Source organism: Mustela erminea, chromosome X (assembly GCF_009829155.1).
Source record: "Mustela erminea isolate mMusErm1 chromosome X, mMusErm1.Pri, whole genome shotgun sequence".
Taxonomy (NCBI): Eukaryota; Metazoa; Chordata; class Mammalia; order Carnivora; family Mustelidae; genus Mustela; species Mustela erminea.
The window spans coordinates 56657332-56683223 of NC_045635.1; the positions used below are offsets into that span (position 1 = coordinate 56657332).

General features: G+C 37.8%; 1 protein-coding gene across 2 annotated transcripts in view; it reads left to right on the forward strand.

The window, feature by feature from the left end:
- YIPF6 (Yip1 domain family member 6) overlaps nt 1-25194 on the forward strand; it is a 43140-nt gene extending 17946 nt beyond the window's left edge. Inside the window, exons 2-7 of one of the 2 annotated variants that reach the window (XM_032330358.1) lie at nt 1505-1633; nt 2929-3007; nt 12636-12678; nt 15317-15442; nt 16074-16231; nt 24485-25194. In XM_032330358.1, coding sequence (XP_032186249.1) covers nt 1505-1633; nt 2929-3007; nt 12636-12678; nt 15317-15442; nt 16074-16231; nt 24485-24561 — 612 coding nt within the window. In that variant the 3' untranslated portion in view covers nt 24562-25194. Of the gene's footprint in view, nt 1-1504; nt 1634-2928; nt 3008-12635; nt 12679-15316; nt 15443-16073; nt 16232-17996; nt 22533-24484 lie in introns of those variants that run through there. The other variant, XM_032330357.1, reaches the window with a different exon arrangement.
- Nucleotides 25195-25892: the final 698 nt, after the last annotated feature.

A 25892-nucleotide genomic window follows, 5' to 3' on the forward strand; every position in this document is an offset into this window, starting at 1 on the left:
TTCTTACATTTAAAAGATAACAATCGGGATGCCTGGGTGGCTCAGTTGGTGAAGCATCCACCTTTGGCTCAGGTCATGATCCTAGGGTCTGGCGATCGAGTCCCACATCGAGCTCCTTGCTCCACAGGGAGTTTGCTTCTTTCTCTCCCTCTGCTCCTCATGCTCTTTCTTTGTCAAATAAATAAAGTCTTAAAAATAACGTTCAGGTGTGAGAGTGTGTATTTGTATTCTCTCCTTTCTTAGATAAATGGTAGCATATTTTACAAACTTTTCTCCACATTCCTTTTTTATTTAACACTCCTTAAATAGTACTTTGAAGATACTCCCATTTCTTTTACAGCTGCATAGAGCTCTGTTATGTCCATATCCCATACTTTATTCAAGTAATCCTCTGTTGGTGGGCATATGGGTTATTCTCGGGTTTTTGCTTTTATAAGTAGTGTTAATAAGTAGCTTTGAGTATATGTGTTTTTGTGTTTTTGCCCCTTGTCTTTAGACTCCTAAAAGTGGCATTGCTCAGTCAATGGGTGATCCATGTATAAATTTGCTAGATATTGCCAGATTCATCTTCGTAGACTGTAGTATTATTTTGCATTCCCACCAGATGTGTGTGAATACTTCACTCCCAGAGTATGTTGTCATACTGTTGTATTTTTGTCAGTCTTAACAGGGATAAACATTTATTACAAGTAGCTTTAATTTGCATTTCTTATTAAAAGTGTGTTTGAGAAGTTATTTTTCATAAGTTCTTTGAGCAACTTTATTCTTCCTAAAATTTCAGTGTACTGTCTTGTACTTTATTTACCTGCAACTGCTACCCTTTAAATATTGTGCCTGTTGGGACAAAATCCATGTGAGAAGGGATTATTTTCTTAGGGACTTGAAGATTTCAAAGTTTTAGTTATACTAATAAAATTTGGCATTTGAACATAAGAGTTTATGAGCTTGCAATCTCACAATTCACTTGGGAAATGTTACTTGATCTGGTTTGCTAGGTAACCTGCTAGAAAGAGTAGAGATGAGAATTTATTTTGATATTTCCTTGTTCTTCCCAGTTTCCCGTTAGGCTTCACTTCATGCTCCTTTGTAGCCAGCAGAGGCCACCAGAGCCTACCACAGAGCAAAAGAGCTACAGAATTGTGGCTGTGTTAAGATGCAATTCCCAAAAGGTTGTTTTCAGATATCTTTGCAATCTTGCTAACTTGTGCCATGTGAAGGTTTCATGCTTGAAAGAAAGCAAATATTTGAGAGCAAGAAAGTGTCTATGCCGTTTACTTTGTAATTTTTTCTATCATGTGCCATCTCCTTATTTAAGTTAAAAGAAAAAACCATTTGAGAATTTTAGTTGAACACATTGTGTAATGTCTGGTAAACTAATACCTTACTTTAAAAAACTGTGTAACACCCCATGAAAAGACATAGTCTCTACTCACTAGGAAATGATGTCTTTGAAAAATGCTGCAGTTGATTACAGACTTTAATTTTTTTCCCCAACTCTTCTCAGTTTGCAGGCCTTTCTGATATATCGATCTCACAAGACATCCCTGTGGAAGGAGAAATCACCATTCCTATGAGATCTCATATTCGGGAATTTGACAGCTCCACATTAAATGAATCTGTTCAGAATACCATTGTAAGTTAGCCTAGCTGAGAGAACTTCTGTTCAGTATCATGGGACTAAGTAACTATAGGACTTTTTTGGTTTGGCTCACTGATTTTCAGTATATCTTATTTATTGAAATTTAAGATTTTCCCCTAGAGAATAACTCGTACAGCCTTTTTGGAGAGCAATTTGGCTGTAATGAGTATTAAGAATCTTACAATGTTCGAATATTTTTAAGCTGGTCATTCTGCTCCACACAGGGTATATGGAATTTTTAAAAAAATATTTTTCAAAATACAGAAGAATATTAATATACAAAGATGTTTATTACAGCATTCCTTATAATAAGGGTAAATTGAACAACAGAAGGGATTTCAGTTAAGTAAATTGTGTTATATCTATGGGATGGAATACTAAACATCTGTTAATATATTCATAAAGAACTATTAATTACATGAAGAAATTGATAGGTGAAAAAATTAGAACAGAATTATCTCAACTATATTTGACAGGTTATATTTGTATTGCTGTACTCTTTTACAAATGTCTAGATTTTTTTTTTAAGTTTTATTTATTTATTTATTTGAAAGAGAGAGAGAGAGAGGAGATTGAACAGGGTGGGGGAGAGGGAGAGTGAAAGGAGAAGCAGACCCCCTGCTGAGCAGGAAGCCCAACAGGGGGCTTGATCCCAGGATTGTAAGATCATTACCTGAGCCACCCAGGTGCTCCTCAGCTGTCTTGATCTTTAAAAATCTTGCTTCTAGGATTCATTTACCAGTTAAATTGGGAATGTTGGAAATTAATTTGTTTTATTCTGTATAATATGGTAGTTAGGGAGCAGGCTCATTGGCCCTTAGGACTTCATCAGTTATGAACTGAAAGTCAGATGCCATGTGTTGCAGAGTAGATTTTAATAGTTACATTATTTTAGGTTCTTTAAGTAACATATTGCTACAGCTGTGTTTCTCCTTTACAGAGCTTTAAAAATCAAAACAGAACAGGTGGATGTGGTAAAGAGTTAAATGTTGGCTTAAGGACTTAATTAAAAAGTTAATAGAGCACTGAGTAGTATATAAGACTGATGAATCACTGACCTCTAACTCTGAAACGATTATGCATTTTATATTAATTAATTGAATTTAAGTAAATTTTTAAAAAGTTAGTAGAAATACATTACCTTTCTGTTTGTATAGTGAAGGTGTTAAACTGACATTGTAGTTCCCAAATTCAGTGAACCTAGGAGGTTAAAATAAATTTGAGCAAATTAAGTGAGGGGACTACTTCGTAACTTGGTCAGGACACTACAAGTTGCTTATGTCTTTCAGATGCGTGATCTAAAAGCTGTTGGGAAAAAATTCATGCATGTTTTGTACCCAAGGAAAAGTAATACTCTGTTGAGAGATTGTAAGTATATAGTTTTTTGAGGATTTGCTGTTTTTCAGTGTACCTTATCAAATACGTTATGTGGCTACATTTCTGTGATAAGAAAACTGGAATTTTGCAAAATGAAAAATATATAAAAGAATATGTAAATGAACATTTTGGAAGAATTTAAACATTTAGAATTGAATTTCATAGATTGGAAGATTTTGCCTAATGTATCATCTTCATCAATAAATATAGACAGTATATCTTTTTTTGTTTGCTTTTGTTTTTGTTTTATTAATTATTTTTATTAAAGTATAATGTATTATTTGTCCCAGGGGAACAGGTCTGTGAATCATCAGGCTTGCACACTTCACAGTACACACCAAATCACATACCCTCCCTAATGTCCATAACCCAGCCACCCTCTCCATACCTCCTGCCCCCCTAGCAACCCTCAGTTTGTTTCATGAGATTTAGAGTCTCTTATGTTTTGTCTCCCTCCCAATACCATCTTGTTTCGTTTTCCTTTCCCTAACCACAAAGCCCCCCCATTCTGCCTCTCAAATTCCTCATATCAAAGAGATCACATGATAATTGCCTTTCTCTGATTGACTTACTTCGCTCAGCATAATACCCTCTAACTCCATTCACATTGTTGCAAATGGCAAGATTTCATTTCTTTTGATGGCTGCATAGTATTCCATTGTGCATATATACCACATCTTTATCCATTCATCTGTTGATGGACATCTAGGTTCTTTCCATAATATGGCTATTGTGGACACTGCTGCTATGAACATTCATGTGCACATGCCCTTTCAAAATCACTACATTTGTATTTTTAGAGTAAATACCCAGTAGTGCGATTACTGGGTCATAGGGTAGCTTTATTTCTAGCCTTTTGAGTAACCTCCATGCTGTTTTCCAGAGTGGTTGTACCAGATTGCATTCCAACCAACAATATAGGAGGGTTCCCCTTTCTCCCCATCCTCGCCAGCATCTGTCATTTCCTGAATGGTTAATTTTAGCCATTCTGACTGGTGTGAGGTGGTATCTCATTGTGGTTTTGATTTGTATTTCCCTGATGCCGAGTGATGGTGAGCATTTTTCCATGTGTCTGTTGGCCATCTGGATGTCTTCTTTGCAGAAATGTCTATTCATGTCCACTGCCCATTTCTTGATTAGGCTATTTGTTCTTTGGGTGTTGAGTTTGATAAATTCTTTATAGATTTTGGATACTAGCCCTTTATCTGATATGTCATTTGCAAATATCTTCTCCCATTCTGTCCGTTGTCTTTTGGTTTTGTTAACTGTTTCTTTGCTGTGCAAAAGCTTTTGATCTTGATGAAGTCCCAAGAATTCATCTTTGCCCTTGCTTCCCTTGCCTTTGGCAATGTCTCTAGGATGAAGTTGCTGCGGCTGAGGTCGAAGAGGTTGCTGCCTGTGTTCTGCTCAAGGATTTTGATGGATTCCTTTCTCACATTGAGGTCCTTCATCCATTTTGAGTCTATTTTCGTGTGTGGTGTAAGGAAATGGTCCAATTTCATTTTTCTGCTTGTGGCTGCCCAATTTTCCCAACACCATTTGTTGAAGAGACTGTCTCTTTTCCATTGGACATTCTTTCCTGCTTTGTTGAAGATTAGTTGACCATAGAGTTGAGGATCTGTTTCTGGGCTCTCTGTTCTGTTCCATTGATCTATGTGTCTGTTTTTGTGCCAGTACCATACTGTCTTGATGATGACAGCTTTGTAATAGAGGCTTGAAGTCTGGAATTGTGATGTCACCAACTTTGGTTTTCTTTTTCTATATTCCTTTGGCTATTCGAGGTCTTTTCTGGTTCCATGTAAATTTTAGGATTATTTGTTCCATTTCTTTGAAAAAGTTGATGGTATTTTGATAGGGATTGCATTGAATGTGTAGATTGCTTTAGGTAGCATAAACATTGTCACAGCATTTGTTCTTCCAATTCATGAGCATGGAACGTTTTTCCATTTCTTTGTGTCTTCCTCAATTTCTTTCATGAGTACACTATAGTATTCTGAGTACAGATTCTTTGCCTCTTTGGTTAGGTTTATTCCTAGGTATCTTATGGTTTTGGGTGCAATTGTAAATGGGATTGACTCCTTAGTTTCTCTTTCTTCTGTCTTGCTGTTGGTGTATAGAAACGCAACTGATTTCTGAGCATTGATTTTATATCCTGACACTTTACTGAATTTCTGTACAAGTTCTAGCAGTTTTGGAGTGGAGCCTTTTGGGTTTTCCACATATAGTATCATATCATCTGCAAAGAGTGATGATTTGATTCTTCTTTGCCGATTTGGATGCCTTTAATTTTTGTTGTTGTTGTTGTCTGATTGCTGAGGCTAGGACTTCTAGTACTCTGTTGAATAGCAGTGGTGATAATGGACATTCCTGCTATGTTCCTGACCTTAGCGGAAAAGCTCTCAGTTTTTCTCCATTGAGAATGATATTTGCGGTGGGTTTTTCATAGATGGCTTGATAATATTGAGGTATGTGCCCTCTATCCCTACACTTTGAAAAGTTTTGATCAGGAAGGGATGCTGTACTTTGTCAAATGTTTTTTCAGCATCTATTGAGAGTATGATATGGTTCTTGTTCTTTCTTTTATTAATGTATTTTATCACATTGATTGACTTGTGGCTGTTGAACCAACCTTGCAGCCCTGGAATAAGTCCCACTTGGTCGTGGTGAATAATCCTTTGAATGTACTGTTGGATCCTATTGGCTAGTATTTTGGTGAGAATTTTCGCATCTGTGTTCATCAAGGATATTGGTCTGTAGTTCTCTTTTTTGGTGGGATCCTTGTCTGGTTTTGGGGTCAAGGTGATGCTGGCCTCAAAAAATGAGTTTGGAAGTTTTCCTTCCATTCCTATTTTTGGAACAGTTTCAGGAGATTAGGTATTAATTCTTCTTTGAATGTTTGGTAGAATTCTCCTGGGAAACCATCTGGCCCTGGGCTCTTATTTGTTGGGAGATTTTTGATGACTGCTTTAATCTCCTTACTGGTTATGGGTCTGCTCAGGTTTTCTATTTCTTCCTGGTTCAGTTTTGGCAGTTTATAGGTCTCTAGGAATGCATCCATTTCTTCCAGATTGTCAAATTTGCTGGTGTATAGTTGCTCATAATATGTTCTTATAAGTGTTTGTAGTTTTTTGGTGTTGATTGTGATCTCTCTTCTTTCATTCATGATTTTATTTATTTGGGTCCTTTCTCTTTTCTTTTTGTTAAGTCTGGCCAGGGTTTATTAATCTTATTAATTCTTTCAAAGAACTAGCTCCTAGTTTCGTTGATTTGTTCTACTGTTCTTTTGGTTTCTATTTCATTGATTTCTGCTCTGATCTTTATTATTTCTCTTCTGCTGCTTTAGGCTTTCTTTGCTATTCTTTCTACAGCTCCTTTAGGTATAGGATTAGGTTGTGTACTTCAGACTTTTCTTGTTTCTTGAGAAAGGCTTGTATTGCTATATATTTTCTTCTCAGGACTGCCTTTGTTGTGTATCATTTTTTTCCATGAATTTTTTCAATTTTTCTTTAATTTCCTGGTTAAACCATTCATTCCGTAGTAGAATGCTCTTTAGCCTCCATGTATTTCAGTTCTTTCCAACTTTGCTTTCATGATTGAGTTCTATCTTCAGGCCATTGTGATCTGAAAATATGCAGGGAATGATCCCAATCTTTTGGTACCAGTTGAGACCTGATTTGTGACCCAGGATGCGATCTATTCTGCAGAATGTTCCATGTGCACTAGAGAAGAATGTATATTCTGTTGCTTTGGGATGGAATGTTCTGAAGATATCTTTGATGTCCATCTGGTTCATTGTGTCATTTAAGGCCTTTATTTCCTTGTTGCTCTTTTCCTTGGATGATCCATCTATTTCAGTGAGGGGGTTGTTAAAGTTGCCTACTATTATTGTATTATTGTCGATATGTTTCTTTGATTTTGTTATTAATTGGTTTATATAGTTGGCTGCTCCTATGGTAGGGGCATAAATATTTAATATTTTTAGATCTTCTTGTTGGACAGACACTTTGAGTATGATATAGTGTCCTTCCTTATCTCTGTATAGTGTTTGACTTAAAATCTTTAAATTTTTCTTTAAATCTTTAATCCTGCTTTCAGGATTTTCTCTTTGTTCACTAAGACTTATAAATTTTACTATTAGATGACGGGGTGTGGACCTATTCTTAATTTATTTTGAGGGAGGTTCTCTGCACCTCCTGGATTTTGATGCTTATTCCCTTTGCCCTATTAGGGAAATTCACTCCAATAATTTGCTCCAATATACCTTCTGCTCCCCACTCTCTTTCTTCTTCTTCTGGAATCCCAATTATTCTAATGTTGTTTCTTCTTATGGTATCACTTATCTCTCTCATTTTCCCCTTGTGGTCCAGTAGTTGTTTGTCTCTCTTTTGCTCAGCTTCTTTATTTTCTGTCATTTGGTCTTCTATATCACTAATTCTCTCTTTTGCCTCATTCATCCTAGCAGTAGGAGCCTCCATTTTTTTATTGCAACTCATTAATAGCTTTTTTGATTTCAATGTTTTAAGATTTTAGTTCTTTTATTTCTCCAGAAAGGGCTTTTATTTCTCCAGGCAGGGTTTTTCTAATATCTTCCATGCCTTTTTTAAGTCCAGCTAGCACCTTGAGAATCGTTGTTCTGAACTCTAGTTCTAACTTATTACCAATGTCCATATTAATTAGGTCCCTAGTCATTGGTACTGCCTCTTGTTCTTTTTTTAGTGGTGAGTTTTTCTGCCTTGTCATTTTATCCAGATAAGAATATATGAACAAGAGAATAAAACACTAAAAGTGTGGCAGAGACCCCAGAAAAATGCATGCTAACCAAGTCAGAAGAGATCCTAAAACTGGCCGGAGAAGAAAGGGGGAAAAAGATAAAAATTTAAAATAAAAACAAATTTTATATAGACATATATATATAGAGAGAATTTGTTTTTTATATATATATATATATATATATATATATATATATATATATATATATGAGAATGACTGGTGAATAGAACAGAGCCACCCACTTGATTTTGGTATCTTAGAAGAAACTACCTCCCAAAATTTTAAAGAAAGAAAAAGTTATATATGTAAGGGTACATAAATATAAGGTAAACACAATGAAGGGATGGCATGTGACTGTAAAGATTAAAATTAAAAAAATTCTAAAAAAGGAATTGATAAGATAAGTTGGTTGGAAAAAGAAAAAAAAGAGGAAGGAATATGCTCATGCTGGAGACTAGAACAAAGTCATGTGCTAGATTAGGGTATATTTTGATCTATTAGAAGAAATTGTGTCCCCAGATTTTTTAGAATAAAGAAAAAACCTATGTGTATACAAAAAGGAAGGTTAAATACAGTGATGGGATAAAAAACAACTATAATATTGAAGGTTTATAAAGATCGTTTTTAGAAAGCTGTTGTTAAGATAAACTAGTTAAAAAAACGCTAAAAGAGGAAAGAGGAGAAGTTAAAAAATAGAATAAGAAAAAAAATAAAAGAAATTAACTTTGCAAGAGGAATGGATCATGGGGGAAAAGCCATGAATTCTCTGTGTTGCTTTCCCCTAGCTCTGGAGTTCTGCTGTTCTCCTTGAGCCACCTGTGAGCTTGGTCTTGCCTGGATGTTCTTGCTAATCTTATGGGGGAAGAGCCTGTTGCAGTGATTCTCAAATGTCTTTGCCCGAGGTGTAATTGCACCTCCTTGCCAGGGACTGGGCTAAGTAATCTGCTCGAGTTCACTCTCGGTAGCTTTTGTTCCCTGATCGCTTTCCACAGAGCTCTGGAGGACAGGGATGAAAACGGTGGCCTCCCAGTCTCCGGCCTGGAGCAGCTGAGAGCTTGGGGCCCCACTCCTCAGTGTGCCCTCAGAGATATGCAGTCAATTGCTCCTGTCTCCCTGGTCTCCGGCCACACTCCAAGCTCACCCGGTCTGTGATGAGCGTTTCTTTCTCTGGTGCACTGCCCCTTTTGGAGTCTCCAAACCCAACAGATTCCTGCCGAGCTGCTCCTCCCAGAGCAGGAAGGTAGTCTCCCTGGCTCTGCCACTTGTGTTGCCCTGCTCGAAGAGCTATAGCCCGACTGTGTCTTGGATCATGGTTTAAGGTAATCCTGATCTGAAAGCTCACTCTTTTGGCTCTGTAATTGGCTTCCCCGCTCCAATACCTGGCAGCTCTGTCACACTCAGACACCCTCAATCTTTCTGTGACCCCGTGGGACCTGAGAGCACACTGTCCCATGAGGGCTCCACCCCTACTTAGCCTCTGGAGTGATTTCCATCAGTGGAGCAGACTTCTAAATATTCTGATTTTGTGCTCCACTGCTGCACTGCTTTCCAGGAGCTGGACCTTCCTCTCATGGCCTACCTTCCCTGTCACATCGGATTCCCTTCTCTGCATGTCCCACCTTTCAGAAATTAGTCAATTTTCTGTTCCTAGAATTGCTGCTCTTCTTCTCTTCTATCTCCTGTTGAGTTTTTAGGTGTTCGGAATAATTTGATACCTATATAGCTGAACTCCTGGGATCTGATGTTGTTTCAGTCTGCTACTCCTCTGCCATCTTGCCTCTCTCTATAGACGGTATATCTCTATCTGCCACTGGAAAAAAAAAACAGTTTTGGAAGCTATAAGCACATAGGGACTTTATTGAACTTGAACTGACAATCTCCAAGGGAAAGGCAAAATGTTTCAATATTAAATTAGAATAACAGCCCAGGAGTAACAAATTAATAGTATCTTTATTGACATTTCTATTTGCAGAACTATTACTTAGTCTGATGACTGTTTTTTTGACCAGGAGGTCTATCAAAACAGTTTTTGCAATAAATTATGGTCTATTTAGAATTTATTATTAAAATCATTAGACCTTTTATATTTGCTTTCATAGTACCCTTTATCAGAAAAATTGAATCAGTTGTTTGAGAATAGTAACAATGATGTACATGAGTGCACCTTCTATTTGGGCAGCATTTCAGCTATAATGTAGGGATGCCAACGCATCAGAATCTTTCTTAACATAGTACACGGTGGGTTAGAGCTGACATGATTTGTTACTACTGGTATGTAGTGGAAAGAGCATGGACAGATCTGGGTTTGAATCATGGTTCCATTACTACCTGTGTGATCTTGAATAAGACAGTTTTCTTTTCTGAGGCTCAAGTTTCTTTCTCTGCTAAAGAAGAGATAGTAATGTATATCTGCTGGTGAGGCTTAGAGGTAATACATATCAACCACCTCTCACAGCATGTGACATTTGATAGTTGCACCATAAATGGTAACTGTTACTCTAGTGCCATGCCCTCCTCCTGCGCGCGCGCACGCGCGCACACACACACACACACACACAAACACACACACATATTTTTTAATCCTTAACAACAGCCCTGTGAAGTAGGAATTATTGGTCCTGTTTTACAGATGAAGAAAATGAGTCTCAGAGAAGCTAAGAGTCTGGTTAGGATGACACAGGCAGGACTAGAACCCAGTTTTCAAGTTCATTTTCTTTCCATTCTACCACTACTATCCCAGGTGTAAGGATACCCTTTCAACTGCTGCTGTGGCTCAGTCCAAAACAAGTTTGCTTTAGTGGCAATGCAGAACCAGTGTGTTATTTTGCTTATTAGTGATGATGATTAGCTATGTCATGTGTTAAAGTCCATTTCCAGACCTTGTGGGGATAGACAGATAGGCTGGCACAAAGGGTAGGTCAGTCATGGCCCAAATTTGTACTTCTGCCCTGCCCTGTTAGCATAGCCCTTGGCAAAGTGTTAAGGAAAAAAATCATGACTTAAAAAAACCCACAATGCTGTATCACTTCACACCCAATAGGATAGCCATTATCAAAGAAACAGAAATAACAATTATTGGTGAGGATGTGGAGAAATTAGAACCCTTTTGCATTGCTAATGGGAATGTGAAATGGTGCAGCTGCTGTGCAAAATGTCATGATGGTTCCTCAGAAAATTAAGCATAGAATTACTGTATGATCCACTTATTCCACTTCTAGGTATATACCCCAAAATTGAAAGCAGGAACTCAAGCAGATATTTGTACAGCCATGTTCATAGCAGCCTTATTCACAATAGCCAAAAGGTGAATGGATGGATAGATAAGTTGTGGTATACACACCATGACATATACCATATACTAATGGACTATGACTCAGTTTTAAAAAGGAGTAAAATTCTGATCCATGCTACAACATGGATGAGCTATGAAGACATTGCGCTAAGTAAAATAAGCCAGTCACGAAAGGACATATTTTTTTTCACTTCTAGTAGGTTCCTAGAGTAGTTGAACTGATACAAAGTAAAATGATGATTGCTGGAGGTTAAGTGGGAAATAGGGTTGGAGTTTTAGTTTAGGAAGATGAAAAAGTTCTGGAGATGGATGATACAAGGTTTGTAAAACAGTGAATGTACCCAAAGCTTGAACACTTAGAAGTGACTAAAATGGCAAATTTTGTGAGATATATATATATATATATATATATATATATATATTCTTATTTTAGTAGAATATACATATATTCTACTAATATTCTACTAAAATAAGAAAATAGTTTTAACTATTACAGACTTTTTATGAATTAAGAAAAACTTAAGTGTATTTTTTAAAATGTGTATTAGTATCAGTTGTACTTGAATTTACTTTTTTAGTTGATAAGTTCAAAAATTTAACAAGAAAAAACAGTATTTTATCAGAGTGGTAGGATTATGATTTTTCTTTATACCTTTTCCAAACTTTCCACAGTGGTGTCAAAATTACTTATATAATGTGGGAAAAAAATTATAAATATGTACATATGCATACTTCTTTAAAGTTTTGTATGTAAGAAGTGAAAGTTAGAAATGGTATATGTATCTTTTTTCATTTTTGTTGGGGAAGGTAATTTTGCTGTAAGCTGTATGTTACTGAACTGTTGGATGATGAATTTACCTAACAGCTATTAATTGAGAACCACTGTGCTTAGACCTGATGTTGGCAGAGCCTTTTATACTTTTCTAAAAGTTGCCTGTTATTTGCTAAGGTTTGACCTTATGAAATTACCAATATAGACTTGTTTTCTCACCTATACAAACAGCAGTTCCATACTAGTTCAGAGTAATAATTTTGAAAGGGAAGCAGTGTGGCAGAGTGGAAAGAACTTTGGAGTAGGACTCAGAAGACTGAGGTTCTGGTCCCACTTCCATACCTAACTATTACATATATATGTGGGGAAGTCACTTCCTTCTCAGCTTCATTTCTCATATTCTTGAGGTGAACCTGATTATACTAATGTAGTCTCAGTTTGATGGAGTGACTTGGCTCTAGTCTTTCTGAGGATGGGGCACCTAAGTCTTTTGACCTCTGGCCCATTGGTCTTTATAGCATGTTGGAATGTGGCTTAGTAGGTGGAAGAGGGGTGATTTGTGGTCTATGAAGTCAACAAAATTGAAAGGATATATGAAGAAGGGCATTCAGAATCGGGGGGCAGGGAGGGCAGGTAGAGGGGTAGGAGAGGTTGGGTAGGCTTGGGCAGACAGAAAGAGCCTTGATGTCTGAATTCCAAGAGTGGGAGAGGTAGATAATTGGAATAAAGATAGAAAATACTACATAGTTGTTTAACAGTCTTCTGGTTTTTTTCTTGCCTTGTAGGGGATCTGTGGGGCCCTTTGATCCTTTGTGTGACACTTGCATTGTAAGTACTTATATTTCCTTCCTCTGCAATTTGAGATAGACTATACTTTCTTGTGTGGAGTTTCAAAATTGAAGGAGATTTTGAATATTTTATTTAGGATTTCTATGATATATTGTACTCCTTATGATTTCAGTCTAAAAAGTCAAGTAGTTTTCCAGATCAATTCAAAGAGTGATAGAATTAAAGATGTGAAAATTATTCTCCTCTCTCTTTACCAATAACTTCTTAGCCTGTTTAGCCATTTCTCTTGAAATGACATTTGTTTACTCTCAAGCACCTCTCCATCAGTAAACTAAGTGAATTAAATATTTGTAGGTTTAAGTACTATTTATTTGTAAACCTAATTCTTCTTAAATCTTAATAATATGAATGAGAATGAGAATAAATTAGGAAGAGTAGAAGTGTTCAAGTTCAAAGAAAGATCCATACACATTGTACATAAAGGGAGAGGACAGGAGAGCATAGTTCCATTGGAGAGGGGAATATAACCTTTGGTAGTGTGGAAAAAATACTGCATTAGGATTCACTTCTGGGTTCTCATCCTGACTGTGCTATCACCAGAGCAATTTTGGACTACTTAGAACCAAAATGTGTATAATGATTTTTTTTCCTATTTACAGAAAACTTTTAAATACCTTCTCTTTATTTTATCCTCATAGCAAGAATATTATTTTCTTTTTTTGACAAACAAGCTTAGGTTCAAAGAGATTGGGGACTGAACCGAGATCACACAATCAGTGATAGACTTGGGATTCAACGTTAGGTTTCCTTGACTGCCCACTGTCTTCCTCTGTGATTATTTTACATCTCTGCCCACCTAACCCCTCTGGGTCTCCTTTTCCATATCTATAAAAGGAGATGGCTGAGGATCCCTTCTAGGCTTGACTTTTTATGATTCTAAACTGAACAAATTTCTTAATGGCTTCTCCGCCCATTTTTTAAAAAGATTTTATTTTTTTATTTGACAGAGGGAGAGATCACAAGTAAGCAGAGAGGCAGGCAGAGAGAGAGAGAGAGAGGGAAGCAGGCTCCCTGCTGAGCAGAAATCCTGATGCAAGGCTCAATCCCAGGACCCTGAGATCATGACCTGAGCTGAAGGTAGAGGCTTAACCCACTGAACCACCCAGGCACCCCTCTCAGCCCATTTTTCAATGAGAATTAAACATCTGGTAATTTAGGCAGTAATGTAGAGTGCTGTTTCTTACGCCTTTAATAACCACATCAAGGGCAATACTCCAGTGCGTTGATGGACAGGTTTATATTAGAATGACTGAACATATGCTTTTTAAGTTTTAAAAGATTAACATTAGAGATTATGTAGTTTAGCCCAATTTATTTGCAGAGAGGAAAACTGGAATCTCAAGACATCCAGTGATGTACTCTAGTTAGCATACCTAATGACAAAACTTGGATCACTTTCTGGATCTCCTGCCTTCGAGGCCCATTAATGTTCTCTCTTCATACCAGGCCAAAGCAGTAGAGATTCCAGACAACAAGTGATCAGTGCCAGCATTCCTTGCATCAGATTGTTAGGACTCAGAATGGAGTACATACAGGTACAGAATACAGAAGTCTGCCCTGGCAAGCAGCATAGCAGGGCAAGACTTAATAAAAGAGGTTGTGAGTTTGGTGTTACTGGAAAAAAATAACATTCAGTCCAAGTGTTCTAGTCCACAATTCAAAAGTTTGTAGAATTCTTAAACAAAGAGAAGATATATCAGTGCCTGCTGAACTACCCCATTTTAAAGTGAAGTCTTTTAGTAATAATCTGTGTTTTGATTCAAAAAAATAAACTAGATAGGTTTATAGACTCTTTCCATTCTGAAATGTCAGAACTAGGGGTGCCTGGGTGCCTCAGTCAGTTAAGTGTCTGCCTTGGGCTCAGCTTATGATCCCTGGGTCCTGGCATCTAGTCCCCAGTCGTGCTCCTTGCTCAGCAGGTAGCCTGTTTCTCCCTCTCCCTCTGCCCCACCCCAGCTCATTTTTTTCTCTTTTGCTCTGTTCTCTCTCATATAAATAAAATCTTAAAAAATAATAAATAAATGTCAGAACTAAAGCCTTAACTGAAGGATTATAAATGCAAATGTATCTAAGGGGTAGAGAAGTAACCTGAATGTGTACATGATTTGGTGACCTGAAGCCCCTTGTGAAGGGACCTGCTGCTATGTCAGTCAACTGCTCCCAGTTGTTGCCATGTAGGAACGTAGGCCCACTGTTAGAAATTCTTCAGGTTTTTTAAGAAAATCCAGAAATATGTATTTTTAAGTGAAACCTCCCAATTTTAAAATATTGTCACTTGAATTTAAACCCATTTTAAATCTTGTATGGACTGATAACTCCATGTCTGGGAGCCACATTTGACCTTTCAGTTTTTAACCTCTGCTTAACCAAAAACGTCTTCAGTAATCCATTTACACATCCCAGCAAGGCCAGATGTGGTGACCCATGCAGTCCTGAGGCATTTGGAATTGGAAATAAGGGAGCCATACCGAATATTTCTGACTTCTTGCTTTCGTACAACCTATATATTATAGATCTTCAGGTGAGGTTTAGGACAGCTCCCTGATTCAAAGTTTGCTTTAACTTTATTGCCGTAAATAAAAGATGAAGCAATTCTCATGCCATTTCCTTCTAACAGAATGCTTCAAAGAAGCTCTATAGATAGTGAAAAGGATGGAGGACCCCAGTTTGCAGAAGTGTTTGTCATTGTCTGGTTTGGTGCAGTTACCATCACCCTCAACTCAAAACTTCTTGGAGGAAACATGTGAGTATTATTAAAATGTACTTTTTGCCTTGCCAGATAGCATATCTTAGACTTTTAAGGAAGTCTGGCTAGTTAGGTATTTTTTTAAAGAAAAATGAAAATAAATGAGGGCTAAAGAGAAATTCTCTTAAACCCACCGAACAGAGATCACCTAGTTTAACTTACCTTAAATTATCTAGGGTCCTGTGATAAGCTTCAGATGCTCTCTCCAGCTCCTGAAATCATGTGGAGACTTTTTTTTGTGTTAGAAGATTATGTCCATTTTGTGGAGGAGATGGTCCATAGCTTCCAACAAATTCTCAACTAGGTCTTTAAACTAGAAAAGATTAAGAACCACTATCTTAGAAGTTCATTGGGAGAAGGAAATCTCTAGGAATTAGAGTAGATCATCTGGTACCTTAGGTGGTTGACTCTCAAGGAGTTTGAGAGGAAGGGAGAAAGAGTAGAGGGAGAGAAAAATTAAAGCTTATGCTTAATACAGAAGCCTCCTTATAGAATCAATCTTAGGGTATAGGTATTACATATTTGAAGGAAGGTAACAATCTACGTATTTAGAAATCTGTGAAATAAGCCATATCATGATACAGATCAACTATATTTATGATCTTTAAAGATGTATGTTATTTTTTAGATCTTTTTTTCAGAGCCTCTGTGTGCTGGGTTACTGTATACTTCCCTTGACGGTGGCAATGCTGGTTTGCCGGTTGGTGCTTTTGGCCGAGCCAGGACCTATAAACTTCATGGTCCGTTTTTTTGTGGTGATCGTGATGTTTGCCTGGTCTATAGTAGGTAAGAATGTACTTATCTCTACAGTAGCAAAGCAGACAGAAACATGAGTTAGAGATGACAACCAGATGAGGTGCAGTGTAACTCCTGAGTCATATGAGAGTGATAGGATTCTTGCCAGTATCATCCACAGAACCCTCTTCTCCAAGTAGGCAACATCTTATCAGAGTTGGATATCTGGCCTTGTGAGATGCAGAGGGTCATATTCTTTCTTTTTTATTCTTAAATAATTGATAGGGTCAGGAAAGGAGATTATACTAGACCTAGCTCAGATCCTAACATATAGGAGGCGTAGGTGACTTGAGAAATGACTTGGGCCTTTTCCTAACAAATTAATCAAGATAAGAATAGTAGCCAGCATTTACAGATTGCTTATTCTAGGCCAAGCACTGTTGTGAGTGCTTTATATGTATTATCGCACTTAACCCTTACAACTCAAATAAAAAGTAGTATTCTTAGTCCCTTTTTTTACATATGAGGAACAGACCCAGTGAGGTTAAAACACTTGCCCTAGGACACATAACTAGTGAATAGGGGAATTATGTTTCAAACCCAAGCAGGTGACACACCTGTTTAGAACTGTATTATACTACCTCCCAGTATAGGTTGTTATGTGTATTATCATGTAGTAGTTTTCTGCTTCAGTAGAAAATTCTGCCGAAAATTAGGAAGAGCCTATAGTGGTGGCAGTGAATGCTATGTGCTCATTGTTTTTGCATTCCTAAAATTCTACCTTCAACTAGAACTGCTCACTGGCTTCTTACTTCATGGGATAGACAGACTGCCTAATATTTTTAAGTGCATTAACATACACATTTTCTCTGGAACATGGTTAAAATCCAATAAGTAATCCAAAAATACAGTCTGAGAATGCCAGAATTAATATTATAAAGACTGTGTGTTAAGCTTGAGTGCTTTACCCATGGAGAACCCCCTCATTCCCTCACTTAGCGTCTGATAACTTACCATACTTGTAGTTGTGAATATCTAGTGTCCAGGCTTATAGCTGTTCAGGAAGTAGAATCTTAGAAGAGAGAGAGGTTCCTATAAGCATTCCATTTTCTAATTCAGCAGATAGTTCTTGAGCACAAACTGTGTGTCAGGCATTGTGCTAGGCACAGTCTTTATCCTCAGAGTTCATAACATAGTGGAGCAGCCAGACATGTAAACACTTAAGGGCAATAGGTGTCCCAGGTGGGAGATGGAAGTGTGTGCAGGGTATGGTGGGGACACAGAGGATGTACGTGGGCAGTTCTGCCTGCAATGGGAGGATATGTTATGGTTGCTCAGGAAAGATTGCCTGCAACGGATGATCAGATGTGTGAAAGGTTGAGTCTCATTTCCTGGGTGGACAAGAAGAATAACATCTAAAAGAGCCAATAACTGAATAATGAGAACAATTACTCAAGAAGCATAGCAGTATGAGGCCATTTGCCATAGGAGCAACTCACCTTAGACATTTTTCTCAGTGTATTCATCACAGGTCAGTAACTTCTCAGAAAAGGTTAGGAAGCCCCTTTTAGAAAGATTTTCATGTGAAATGGTTGACAACTTTCAGAGTTTAGTATTGGAAACAAGTAGCTCTCAATTGTCTGGAAAAACTATGCCGCAGAATGCGTTTTTCCCCAAAGGTCACAAATATAACTGAACTTTTTGTGTAATTCTGTGTTCCAGACTATGCCAAGCACATTAAAGTATAGTAAATGTTAGTGGCTGTGACAATCTTATTATATTAAAGATTCCATTTTGTTTTGTTTGTTTTGTTTAGCCTCTACAGCTTTTCTTGCCGATAGCCAGCCTCCAAACCGCAAAGCCCTGGCCATTTATCCTGTTTTCTTGTTCTATTTTGTCATCAGTTGGATGATTCTCACATTCACTCCTCAGTAAATCAGGAAATGGAAATTAAAAACCAGTGAATTGAAAGCTCATCTGAAAGATGCAATTCACCATGGAGCTTTCCCTCTGGCCCTCTTTTGTGTAATTTTGGAGGTATTTGGTATGTGAGGATATTAAAAGGGAGCCATAAAGCACCATCATTGCTTATAAGGAACTGATGTTTGAAAGGCTGTCCTTTGCCTCTTGATGTTATTTCTTTAAAATATGTAGTATATGCAGTATAGTGCTGCCTTAAGGCGTGATAGGGTCACTGTGGTCCATTCAAGTGACAGCCAATGATTTGGGAAGCACATGAATGCATCCTGCAAGTTGAGTGGAATTAACTGCTGTATTTTCAGTTTTGAGAATACCAGTTCAGGTGCGGATCTTAAACACCTTGCCTTATGACTATTAGAATATGCCTCTCTTTTCATAAATAGGAATGGGTAGTCTATCCATTTTGTTTTATTTCTTTCTTAGGATTAAAAAGGCAATGACAGAGGTTGGGAAGGGGCTTCATAATTGCAGAGGAGAAAACATGCATTAACCAGTATTCAGATTTTGACCGGAGAAAATTCTGCACTTGTTGCTTTCTAAAAAAGCGAAGGACAGGTAAAGAATCAGCTTCTTTAGTTGTTCTGTATGGTTCCCTTTCCACCATGCTTATTAACAGCAGCACCTCATTGACACTCTAGTTTTTAATCTTGCTCCCTAGCTCTGAATATGCAAGCTGTTCGTAGTCAATATGTAATTTTCCTGTCATTGAAGCTCTTGGTGGACCAGTGCTTGAACTTATCCAAGTGGGAGACCTCAAGAATTTTAGATCAGTAGGCCCTTAATGCATATTATCATTTGGGCACTTGTTCTTCAGGGTAGATTGAGGCATTTTGGACACAGCATAGCTCTAAGGAAGCCCTCGTTATTCTGTGTAGTCTGGGCTTTAACTAGAAAGTAAAGCTAAATCAGAAGCCTGCATTTAACCCCATGCACATGGAGGGATTTAGCGTTCTGATGGCTGGTTCACAGAACAGCTAGATGCTTAGAGCATGACGTTGGATGCCATGGGTTTACAGCTGCCACCTCTTCATAGTGGGCTTAGCAGTTTTTTCATTAGTTGTGCTTTTTGTGTTGGGGAATAGCAATTTATTTTCTTGGTTTTAGACTATATTTGTAAAGCTGCTTAGCTCTTCTTTAGACGAGTACTTTTTTTTGCACATGTGCACCTACTTGTATTCTCAGCTCTTTATACACACAAGTGTGAAGGCTTTTCAGGGAGCAGAGTGTCTGGAAAGGCTGATTCGAAGCTAAACAGGGTTCCTTTAGGGTAATATGAACTGCTGCCATCTATAAATTGCACATTGAAGAACTCTTAATAGACAAAAGATTAGGAGTCAGGCCGAAAACATTCATTGTATATACAGTTACTTATAAAGATAGGAATTTATTCCATGGATTTTCTTTATCATGGAATCTAAATATTTATTCATTTTTTTATCTAAAGACTATCTACACATGGATATATAATTTTAAAAACGTATTTTGTCCATTCCCAGATTAGCCAAGAATACTACTAGGACAAATGGGTTCTTGGAGTTATCACTAAATTACTGAGCATTTCAAAGTTGGTCCTCTCAATACCAGCCTTCTCCAGACGTTTTGGTTATTATATATTTGTATTCATTTTAATTTCTCTTCTAAATTTTAAAATAAACCTGCTGAGCACAAAGCCAATTTTTCAGTCTTGAATTGGTAAAGACAATATTTTGAAACTGGTTTTGATTTTGAAATTGGTCCTTAAGTTATCATCGTCTGAAATTTCCATCGTCTGAAATTTCCCAACCTTTACTAAAAACTTCTCTTTTCCAAAGTTATTTCATTATCTGTCCCAGTGGTTATAATGTAAAATTAAAGAAATGATCATGTTTTTCAAAAGGGAATTGCCTACCGAATTTTACTCAGGCTAAATATTTTGATCAGAAATGTTTAAGGTTACAACAGGGGTGGCAGTTTTATGGTGGGGAGGGGGTTATATTGGGTGTTAAGGCAGTTTGTTCTGTGTGTTAATCTCTTGCTCTTGGGTGATTTAAGGAATGGTTTTATTTGATTTAAATGAAGATGGGTAAAATGGAGATTATCTTTCTGAAAATGAATTGTCAGTTTTATGGTATAAATGATTATTTTCTTAATATATGCAAAAAAAGTGCATTGCTCTCTGTGGCAGAAGACCTGATTATCTGGAAGTTATAACCCTCAACACAGCTTTCCCTGGTTTGCTGCAAAGGCACATGGCTAATTATAGAAAGAAGGACTAGAAGAGAAAGGGATTTTAACAAAGGAAATCCTGTTCTAGGAATTGGGAAGTTTCATGCTTTAGTTGAAACTCACGTGTGTGAGCATCATTACCCAAATATACTGCATCCTTGCCGAATGTGGTGCATCACTGTCTTGGGTTGTCATTTGCTGACCCTACTTCTGAGACTGAGCCTCTGTTGTAACATTCTTTAGCAATAGAAAGGTGAAGACTGGATATAATTGCTCTTCAGATTATAAAAACTCAACTGATGCAAACGTATTTGAATGTGCAGTGTAGTCTTAAATGTCAACGATTAATTGTCAAGTCTTTTGCCTCTTGGGATTCTTATTACATGAGTTGAATAGGATCTTTTTATTGTGATGGATTTTTCTGTTGTTGAGCAAGGTGGGCTTGTCACAGGACATAGGACCAGTCAGCATTTTACTGTTTACTGTATTTGTCTTTTTATAAAGTATCTCCCAGATGTGATTAGAAGGCTAGCAAGCCTGTAGTTAAAGATTTAATTGTATACTTCTTATAATCAAACTACTTACTCTACCTGGACTTCCTAAAGATGAAAATGAAAATTTCCTGTCATTTCAAATCCTTGGGTGATGTCAAGTCATTGGAATTTATCTACATGCTATAATGATATGATCAGACATCCATTGCATGAGCTGTTTTATTCCAGAGTAAGATACTGAAATTGTTATTCTTAATTAGACTGTTAATTTCTGAGACAGTTTGGATAGAGATAAATCTGTGAATGTTAATTCATGTATGTAAATTATAAATACTTTTCTAGATTCTGTGGGCTTTTATTGAAAATAAAGAATTTCTAGGGATTTACTCAGGCCATAAGATGGCTAAGTAATAATAATGACAATAATATTACTACTAATAATGGCTAATATTTATTGGGCACTTACATTGTGCCAGGCAATATTCTATTTTTTTAAGAATTTTTATAACAGCTTTGTTGAGATATACTTTACCACAAAATTCATCCTTTTAAAGTGATGTACAATTAAGTGATTTTTTTCAGTATATTCACATAATTGTGTATTATCACCACTAGCTCATTTTAGAACATTTTCATCACCTCCCAGTAAAATCCCATATCCAGTAGCATCACTTCTTTTCCCCTTCTCCCCAGCCTCTGGCAACCACCAGTCTGCTTTCTGTCTCTATTGATTTGGCCAGGCACTATTCTTAAGTGCTTTTTATGTATCTCCTCTACTCCGTAACAAAAAGTGCTGCAATTCTCATTTTATAAGTAGAAAATTGAGTCACAGAAAGGTTAAGTAAATTGCCCAAGGTCACACAGTAAATTGATTTAAAATAGGAAAACACTAAATGGGAGCATAGTAGGACACAGTTTTGAATTGCATTGTTATATACATGAACTGAATATACCCTTTTCCCAGGGTATGGGTATGCTCCCTGTCATTAGCCATTACACCCTACAACTGACTGGAGATAGATAACTGTCATTCTTTTTTTCCCCCCCTGAGTAATAGAACACTATATTAGCATCTGAGAAAAACACAAGAGCAGTTGTACGTTGGAAAGAGTTAGGTTTCCTGCCTTCCCCCACCTTCAGCCCCTTTTGTCTCCTTTCCCCCACCTGACACATGCACGCATGCACGCTCCTCTTCTTTTTCCCAAAGTCTTAAGAGTCAACCAACTTCTGCCTCTTTCATTTTAATTCTCCCAGAGGGAAGATTAGTGCATCAAAATTTAACCTGTTTATTCAGGTGCTTATAGTCAGAGGATGCATCTAGTCACTTATAATACCAGTTATATTTCTAAGACCTCAGAGAGCAGTAGTGTGAGAAAAAATCTTTTTTAATTGGTTTAAACTAGGTGGGGAAAATAACAGAGTAAGGGCTTTGCTTTAATGAAGTCAGTGGTTCCACCTGGTAGGAAGTAACCACATGCTACTCTTGTTCACTCTGTTCTGTTTATTTCAGAGCCTTTGGGCTCTGTGCCATCACTGCTGGTAATTTCTTGGTTCTCTTCAATACTCCATTTTAATCCTGATCTTTCCTGTAAATAATGAACCTATGGAAAGAGTAAATCTGTAAGATGATTTGTGAATGTTAAACATGCAAATAAAAACACTGGAAAAGGAGATTTTGTACATGTCCATTCTTGAGGGGAATGACACAGATATTTGCTACATACTGTTTTCAGAGGTAATATATTGTCATCAGACAGTATTGAATGCTGTGTAGGATTGGACAGGCAGTAATTTTAAATCACATTTACTGAGCAAGTAATATATACCAGGTTATTATGTTAGCTGCTTTATAACAGTATTTTCTAATCACAGCCGCCTTTTAAAGTTTTGTTATTAACCTTATTTAAAAGTTTTGAAACCTGGGAATTTGGGGAGGTTAAATAAATTGTCCAGAGTTGCAGTGAGTGGTGCAGCCTGGGTTCAAACTCAGGTTTTATGACTCCATAGTCTTCTATATTAGTTCCTTGCCAAATTAAAATCATACGTACCCACTTAAACTAAGCCACATCAATCAGGTAGCTTAATAATATGGTGGGAAACTGGGTTTTCACCCATCTGCTGGGGACAATACTGGTTTCTGCCTTCAGTTTATGATCTACTTGGAGAAACCAAATTCCTCACCATCCGTGCACACTCATAGTTGAAATGCATTGTGATTCTTATTTTTGGTACCACATAAAACCTTAGAATGGTCAGTGAATATAGGAGAAAGTCTTTGAAATATTGGGAGAATTTGTATCATCCAAGAGGAGAGGGGGACATTTCAGATGGTAGGGAATATTTAAGAAGAAAGATGAGAGGTAGCAACCAAGTCTAAAGCCATGTATCTACACATGTGCAAGTGTGTCACTGTCCTGTACATGTCAGAATGTGTTGTGAAAATTTTCTAGCTGCCTTTATATATTTCACTTTACAAGGCAGATAAAACTTCTAAGCTTATAGCTAAGGAGGTAGGCTCAAATAAGTGAAGTAGTATGCCTTGGGTGATAAAGCCAGTCTCAAGAACACAATTGGAAAGTTGATCTTCATGTAAATATTGACCCTTTTCTAATGATAGCTTGCATACTGAAATGAATTCAACTAACTTTGGGAAATAAAGTTGATGGATAAGATGAGACCAAGTCATTGAGGGTAAGTATTGAAAAGTAGGAAATTGTGAGTAGTTGTGGTAGGATTAGTGAGTACTGTGGTAGGAAATAGGATGTTTTCAAAAGTTCTGGAGCAGGGGACTATCTCAAAGAAAGTTACTTATAAAGGAATAAATGAGGACATATTGAAAAATTGGATTGCAAGTAGGGTAGAGAGAAGAAAGGAGTGCCAATATATTTCTAACCATGGGTCTGGAAGAATGGTGTGTTCTGAGGAGAGTTGGGGAGGTGCTGAGTTTGCTATCAAAGTGGCCATATCCTAAAAACAACTGGAAATATGAGTTTTAAGTATAGTAAAAATCATAGCTAGAAATGTAAATTTGAGTCTGCAGATGCGATTCACGTTGAGAGAATGTACTGTTTCAGTCTTATTGACAGGTATAGTTGCTAAAGAGCAGCACTGAAAAAGAATCAAAGATGAGGAGGAGGGAATGAATCTTATTTATGTGCTGTGGATTTCTACATGCTACCTTTATCTTACATGAACCTTTTGAGGTAGTTTCCTTCATTTTTAGAGGAGGAAGCAGTTTGGATTTGGTAAGCAGCAAAGGCGGAACATGAACACAGCTCTCGTTTTTACTCAAAAGCCTATGCTCTTCCTCCTGTGCTCTGCTACTCTTACAGAAAGTTTTATACTCCAACAACCTAAGAATGAGTGCCTTGCACAAAGCAGGTGTTCAAGAAACATGTTGAGTTAGTTAAAAGAAAAGTAGGCAATAAATAGGTACTACCTGCTGAGCGTGGAGGCATGATGAGAAGCAAGAATTGAGAAAATATATTTGGCTAGAAGAATATAGTAAGTTGATTGCACTAGTGTCCCAGTGTTTTACCCCTCTCTGAATCCCTACCCTTTGCCATGTGACTTTGGAGTTCCGCTCAATAAAAGGCAGAACCTGTTCTCTACCCCTTCTTTCTAGGTGGTCTTCATAGCTTGCTTTGCCTAATAAAATCTGGCAAAAGTAATGGTGTGCAATTTCTGATCCAGAATACCTGAAGCTCTATGTGTTTTTTATTTGTCTCTCATTTCATGGCCGTATCCTGAGAGAACATGCCTGAGTTCGCCTGCTGGAACATAGCCTAGTCATCCTAGCCATAGCTATTCTAGATTAGCCCACTACCAAATGACTGTCAACAAATGAGTGAGCCCTCTAAGACTAGAACTTCGCAGCTGTACCCAACCTAAGTTGCCAATCTGCAGACTCAAGGACTAGATGAATGCTTATTGTTTTAATCTATTGAATTTTGAATGGTTTGGTATGCAGCATTATAGTGGCAATAGATAACTGGATACAAAAGCCATTCTTTAAATTTTTTTTTGATGTTTCCTGTTACTAGGAGATGGAGGCACTGAGTATTGGTTTCTTATTGTAGAGTCATATCAGGCACAGAACATTAGAGATGAAAGGAATTTTAGAGATAATTAATTCTATTTTCTTATTTTACAAAATGAAAAGCTGAGGGCCGGAGAGGGAAGGCTGCTTACCCAACACTGTTAAAAGGAGCCAGAATAAAACAGTTTTCATTTCCAGTCCACTGTTCTTTATATAACATAACACAGTAGAGTAGCTGAAAGGGCCATAACCTAATGCCAAAAAAAAAAAAAAAAAAAAAAAAGAGAGAGGAGGAGTCAAGATGGCGGAGAAGTAGCAGGCTGAGACTACTTCAGCTAGCAGGAGATCAGCTAAATAGCTTATCTAAAGATTGCAAACACCTGCAAATCCACGGGCAGATAGAAGAGAAGAAGAACAGCAATTCTGGAAACAGAAAAACAGCCACTTTCTGAAAGGTAGGACTGGCGGAGACGTGAATCCAAAGCGACGGGAAGATAGACCCTGGGGGAAGGGGCCGGCTCCTGGCAAGCGGCGGAGCAACAGAGCACAAAATCAGGACTTTTAAAAGTCTGTTCCACTGAGGGACATCGCTCCAAAGGCTAAACCGGGGCGAAGCCCACGCGGGGTCAGCGTGGCCTCAGGTCCCGCAGGGTCACAGAAGGATCGGGGGTGTCTGAGTGTCGCAGAGCTTGTGGGTATTGGAACGGGAAAACCAGCTACAGAGACAGAGCCGACAGTAAGCTCGCAGCTCAGGGTTACCTTGAACCAGCCACAGGCTCGGTGAGCTCGGAGCGCGGCCGGAGGTCAGGCAGACGGGAGTTACTGGGCACTGTTCTCTGAGGGCACACTGAGGAGTGGGGCCCCGGGCTCTCAGCTCCTCCGGGCCGGAGACCAGGCGGCCGCCATTTGTATTCCCATCCTCTGGAACTCTACGGAAAGCGCTCAGGGAACAAAAGCTCCTGAAAGCAAAGCCGAGCAGATTACTCAGCCCGGC